At 32.3% G+C, this 6,443-nt stretch overlaps 1 protein-coding gene across 1 annotated transcript; it reads left to right on the forward strand.

The window, feature by feature from the left end:
* The first annotated feature begins 146 nt into the window (after positions 1-146).
* Positions 147-5,581, forward strand: LOC123682803 (lysophospholipid acyltransferase 7). Its single transcript, XM_045621595.1, has 6 exons — positions 147-724; positions 809-1,092; positions 1,301-1,452; positions 2,776-2,990; positions 3,320-3,650; positions 5,111-5,581. Exons 1-6 carry the CDS (start codon positions 513-515, stop codon positions 5,372-5,374), a joined length of 1,458 nt encoding a protein of 485 aa, XP_045477551.1. The 5' UTR covers positions 147-512; the 3' UTR covers positions 5,375-5,581.
* Positions 5,582-6,443: the final 862 nt, after the last annotated feature.

Here is a 6,443-nt window from a genome sequence, read left to right on the forward strand (position 1 = left end):
ACAACTTTCACTTTTGATAGAATCACAGAATATTGTTTATAATAAACATACAGGGGTAGTTCATTAATTATTTTCAAATTTCTCTTTTACTAGTTTGATGTTATTACGTGTTCAGTTGTTTTGAACAACCGATTCATTTATTGAATACTATGAATTAAAAATTCTATACATCCAAGAAAGAACGATCACTTCTTTCACACTTTCTAAAGTATTAAAAATTCCAGTGTGGAAGCCCCCTTAGATTTAGATTTCTTTCAGAAAATTTAGGCCTCTTTAACCTGTAGCCTTGTGGCCCAAAAATGTTGAAATTTGAAATATAGGACTTCACTCTCTGTGTTTTCATTGGAGTGATCCTTCTATTTTTATCATCATTTCATTCAATTATTTTTTATGAGATGTGAACCTTTGATCTCTAAAATTAAGATTTGATTAGGTATATGATTATAGTTGACAGATTCAAGACTGATATCTAAGTAGCCCTATTCGGCCTATTCCTGTTTCATTTCATTAAAATGAATATAGATGATATTGTCTACGTGTCCTTATTGATAATTTCAATAGGATTTGGAAGATTTTATAGGAAAATAGAGGATCCTAATTCTAGGAAAAATGTTGGTACTCTCGTCGGGCTACTCATTGTATTGGTGGTTTCAGGAGTACATATCGTTCATCCTTTAGTAGCCTTTTTTGTAAATGCTCTTATAATTACAAATCTAAGTCCAAAGTAAGTTCTTCTATTCACAAAAAGTTAGAACAACTTGGAATGAAAAATTGTATTTCTTAACCTCCTATATTTAAATTTTTCCAGAATATGCCATCTTGTCAGTTTTGTAGTTTCATTTCTCTACTTGTTCTTCTTCCGAACAACCATATATTTTGGATTGCCATATCCTCCAGCTCATACGAACCTTGTGCAGATGATACTAACTTTGAAGATAGTGGGTCTGGCTTTTGAACTAAACAGATCTTTCATAAGAAATCAAAATCATAATGTAAAAAAATCAGATTTGGAAGAACAAGAGAACATTAAAGATACACCAAGTATTATTGAAATGTTTCATTATTGTTTCAATTATGTAGGAGTTTTAACAGGTGAGGAAAAAATATAATTTTTATTTATTGTCTATGGGCGAATTAACATGAATGTAACACCTAAGATGCGTAACACCCCAAAACATAAATATAATAATAAGTATAATGGAAATAATAATATTAATAGATGATCTAGTAGTGACCCTCTAAATGTGAAAGATATCTCCAATTGATTTATCATAAAATGTTGACCTTTTCACATTTTCAGGTCCTTACTACAGATACACAACTTTCCGGGACTCTTTTGAGTTACCATTTTCTACTTATGCAGACAATTGGAAGTTTACATTAAACAAACTTAAATTTGTGCCTATGTTTATAGTTCTTTTTCTGGCCAGCTCTTTTACATGGCCTTTAAGTGTAAGTAGATCAAGTTCCAATGAATATAATATCGAATTTAAAAAACTGTTTCTGATATAGATTCGGCAAATAATTTTAACATGTAGAATTTACAATGTGTTTGGTGAAAGTATAAAACATTATACACAACGGATAATGAATTATTCATTCAAACAACTGTAGTTCATTTAGTCCTACTTCTTGTTTGTGCTTGAAATACAGAGGAATGAGAAACATATAACGACAGTCAGAATGAAAACCTCAATACAGCAGTGTATGTCTTTATTATTGAAGAGACCTTATTTGCAATATCCCTTTGTGTGGAATGTAAAAATTGTTTTGAAAATAACTACAATGGTACTGTTTAGCGATAATGTTTTGAAATATCTATCAATAAAAAGCATCTGAGGGCACATGTTGCTTCTGTGAAGAAGCCACTGAGACAGCCAAACACTTGCTATGCGAATATAAAGCTGTTAACCGAAAAGGCTACAACACCTTGGCTCTTGGTTTCTAAAGCCAGAACAAGTGATGGATGTAGCCCCCAGAAAGGTGATAAAGTTCATTGAGACACTATTGCCTGACTGTTGAACAACGCAGGGATGCACAACAGGTCTTTAGGTCAAGATGCTTGTGAGGTTGAATGATCTTCCGCCCCTCCTCTAATTTAATCTAAGTTCATGGCACCATCTACCCAAACTGTTTCAAGGATGTGCGGACATAGACCAAAGTTGTTCAGGATGATCTAAAATGCATTCTGCGAGTGAAAATTTCGAAATCGAACACCAAAAAATTTTTTCATTCCAAAAGTAATCACAAAGCTTCCACTATCTTTGATAGATTCAGAAGCAAAAATAAAATACATTATACTTAAGTCAAAAAACGTTACTGTTAAAATAGTAACTTAATTCTAAAGAAAACTGAAATGTTGGGTTATTTTCACTCTCAATTTATAAAGATAGGTCATATATTTTGAAAAAATCATTTGGCTTTGCAATCATTAGTGATTACTTCTAACTCACTGAAGTGACAAGTGAAAAAATTGAAAATGTATGTTGAATATATGGCCTGTCAGTAGGATAAAAATGACATTCAAATAACGAACTAGATGAAATCTGGTTCATTTGTTGGATTATAATGTTTCATATCTTATATTGGTTGCTGGTACCCTAAAAATACATTTCTATATTCCGAAAATGATTTGCCGAATCTGTATATCTATTTGTTAAATACGCGCAAGCATTTCCTAGTAAAGTAGGTTTAAAAATATAATAATAGTAATTATTATAATTATTAGATAATAAATTTCCATATAGTATGTGTAGAAAAATATTTATCTTTCAGTATGCTTTGACTGATGAATTTTATCAAGAAAGGTCGTGGCTATACAGATATTGGTATATCTGGCCAAACTTTTTCACTTTCCGTATGAGAATATACACTGGTTTGGTGTTATCAGAGTGTGCATGCACGATGGCAGGATTGGGAATATATCCAGAGAAGTGCAAACCTAAATCAGGTGAAGGACCAACTGAGAATATTGCACATATCAAAGAAATGTATGTATTCACTCTAATTTGAATAGAATATTTTTCTATTTCTCATTAATTGAACAATTTTTCACTAAATGAAAATTTCAATGAATGAAGAAAATTGCTATCAATAATAACAGTAATTCTATTGAGTGTTGTCGGTTAACAAAACATCGAATGGAATAAATTTATCTCTTGTTTTTATTACTTATATCAATATCACTGAAGATGGATTGACAAGTTTGAAATCTTTAACTAAAATGGTGATGTATTGTTTTGATTTTGTTCTTGCCTCTGTGAAAGAATTATTAATTTGTATTATTTATAGCTCCTAATTTGTTTTAATGTATTTCTAGATCTAAGAACAAGGAACTGCTTTCTAAGGAAGAATACAACTACGATTGCATCAAGAATATCAATCCTTATGAGACGGACTTCTGTGTAACTTACAGAGAAGGGATGAAGCACTGGAACATTTGTATTCAATATTGGTTGGCTGTGAATGTATACAAACGATTTCCTTCAAAAGCCTTCCGTACATATGCCACTCTAATGGTATCCGCTGTGTGGCATGGAGTGTACACAGGATACTATGCCTGTATTGGTACTGTTCCTTTTGTACTAGCCATTGAAGACATTTGGGTCAAACTACTCCTTAAAAATGAATCTCGCCAGCTATCGCCAATGGTGAGAAACAATCTACATATATTATAATGTTGTTCAACATTTCTTTATCATAAAGTATAATTTTACTAGCAATTCAGCTAAGTATTTAGATCAAATGGATGGACATCGAATAATTTATTGATGGTCCTCTTTCTATTTGAGCAATATGTTTTTTATGTTATGACATATACAGGGTGGTCCATTTTCTAAAAGATTGACTGAAATAACTTATTGGGAAGTGCCTGGATCACAAAAATGTTTCAAATTAAAGCTTTTAGTGTTTAGGATGACATCGAATGCAGACATCCCATGTGATCTTGAAGTTTGATTTCAAGGCCATTTCAAAGTCAAATAGATTTTTTTGATATGGAATATATATTTTTCTTTGGAGAATTTTAATCTTCTTGGAAAACTAAAAACATTATGTCTCTTTTGTTTTTTCCATAAAATGAATTTCTCTGGAGATATTGAATGTTTCATGCTTTAGATGGTAAATGGTACTTCAAAGTTATTTTTCCTAGAATAATTCGTTTTTGTATTCCGAATGAACATATTCACAAATAAGAACTAGTTTGTTTTCTGAATTTTTTTCCAACTTCACACATGACGTGACACCGTACATGCCGAATTTGGAAATTGTTACCGCATTAGTACATTTGTTTTCTTCTTTTAATTAAGAATTTATTTTTGATTGGTTATTTGTCTCTCAATGAGTACTCACTTCTTTAAATATGCTCAATAGTTTGTGTGTAGAAGATTTTCATCATAAACATTCTAAATATAAAAGAATCAAAATATCTCTACTTTTTTTCGAAGAATGAGATTCTGCAATGACAAAAAATGTATTGTCTCTATTAAAAAAATCTACTTGACCTTGAATTCAAACTACAATGTCACATTGAATGAAGACTAAGAAACTTTCAGTTGAAACATTTTTTGATCCAGATTCTTTCCAAAGAGTTATTTCAGTGTATCTTTCAAAAATGGATCGCCCTGTATAATGCTGTAGACTTTCACAGCCGTAGTGTCAGGTTTTGGTTCGGGTATGATCTGGTAACCAAGCACTATGAATCATTTGTATCCTTTTTCTTCTGTTGATGTTATTGTATGTATTCTGTATTCGAAAACAAGATCTTGTCTCTGTCCGTCAAAGCATTTTCCAAGAGTGAGGATATCAGTTTATTTGGCAACGCCATTCCTGTTTATGATTTAAATTTTTTTTTTTTTTTTGAAGTCCTGATTTAAAGTTTTCCACAGTCTCAAGTTATCCGATAAATGCCAGCCTTAAGTATAAAGCAATAAGACCACTTCTAGAAAGTTTGAAATAATCTATGATATACTTATTAACTTACATCACAGATGTTCTTTTTAAACTAAGAATCTGTTCATTCATCTTGCTCTAAGTACAGCCTATAAAATTAATTTTGAAAATGAAATATCAATTTTCTTGACACTGTGGTGATTTTAGTTTTATTTTGCAGCAAATAAGAATTCACAAGTTTGTTATATGGTTCTTCAAAATGCATTTCTTCTCTTACCAAGCTATTGCTATGCATCTATTGGAACTGAACAAAATATTCTATTATTACAATTCCATATACCATGTGGGACTTATTCTTGGTATAATTCTTTACATAATTGGTTTATATCTCTACAAATTAGAAAAAAAGGGAATGAAGTCAGTGAATAAAAAGAGCATAGCTGGAGAAAATGTTGATGGAACTGCAAAAATCCATTCCAGCTGAAAAAAACATTCTGGGACAAACGTAGCTATGAAAACTGAACTGATCTTTGGACATACATGAGGAACTTAAAAGCAAACAACAGTTCAAATACTCTTCTCAAAAGTAATAACAAAGTCTTCATGAAGTGCCAAAAACTAAATAATGTTTTATATCTCTTTATTTTTACAGAGGTATTGATATAATGAATATATGAATTTTCAAGTCAAACTCTTATTATTATTCCCTAATTTTTTAATAAATAATTTATTTTTAATAAATTCTTTTATAATTTTGAAACTTTTGAAATAATTTGTTGTGAAACATTTAGTTGTCCAAGCGCATATTGAGATATGTATATGTGTGAGATGACATGACACATGAGGGCAACCAACATATGTCAGAGTACATCGAGTAAATCCGTACAGCGGATCAACTCCCCCTACCAGGCTGTAGAGAACTGCACACAGGGGGGAACGATGCCAGGCATGTAAGGGTACTACGCACTCATGCCTGATATACCGCCATGTGTTCTCTGCAGACTGTGGTCATGTCTCGCAGGCAGAGGATACTTGACGTGGGTCTTGGCTTAACTGCCTGAACCGAGTGTATGGAAGACACAATAAACATTTTCCCCAAGTCAAGGTGGAACAGCATATGCCGATGTCTGCATGACTAATGGGAAGACCTAGTCTCGAATATGCGAACTCCGGATACCAGGCGACCTCTTATTTTAATAATGCCTTCCAGGAGCATGCAAGGCTCTGCTACTGTTGATTGGATTTCCCTAGCTACTTGTGGGACTTAATATGAACCAAGAAACTGAATTGAATATGAAAGGACCTGGCACCAGCCCTAATGTGCCAAAGGTTGAGTAATGTAAAGACTCAATCAACCCTGGGAATAGGGCTCTAGTCCTGGCCCCGTGGAAAAAGGAATGTTAAATATAAAAAAATAAACAACTTTGTGTCCATTCCCTTCACAATAATATATCTTTATGATATATTTGGTTTATTTTTGACTTGGAATTGTCTTATAGCATAGTATAAGGAAAGGATAGTAAGCCAACCGCCGTTTCACGGCAAGGAAATAG

Source organism: Harmonia axyridis, chromosome 6, assembly GCF_914767665.1.
Source record: "Harmonia axyridis chromosome 6, icHarAxyr1.1, whole genome shotgun sequence".
In the NCBI taxonomy this organism is placed as follows: Eukaryota; Metazoa; Arthropoda; class Insecta; order Coleoptera; family Coccinellidae; genus Harmonia; species Harmonia axyridis.

Bases quoted from the DNA above. Each gene is read 5' to 3' on its own strand.
- LOC123682803 (XM_045621595.1), top strand. From the start codon at position 513: ATGAATATAGATGATATTGTCTACGTGTCCTTATTGATAATTTCAATA. The intron at 1,093-1,300 runs GTGAGGAAAAAA...TCACATTTTCAG, and splicing joins TTATGTAGGAGTTTTAACAG to GTCCTTACTACAGATACACA. The intron at 2,991-3,319 runs GTATGTATTCAC...ATGTATTTCTAG, and splicing joins ATTGCACATATCAAAGAAAT to ATCTAAGAACAAGGAACTGC.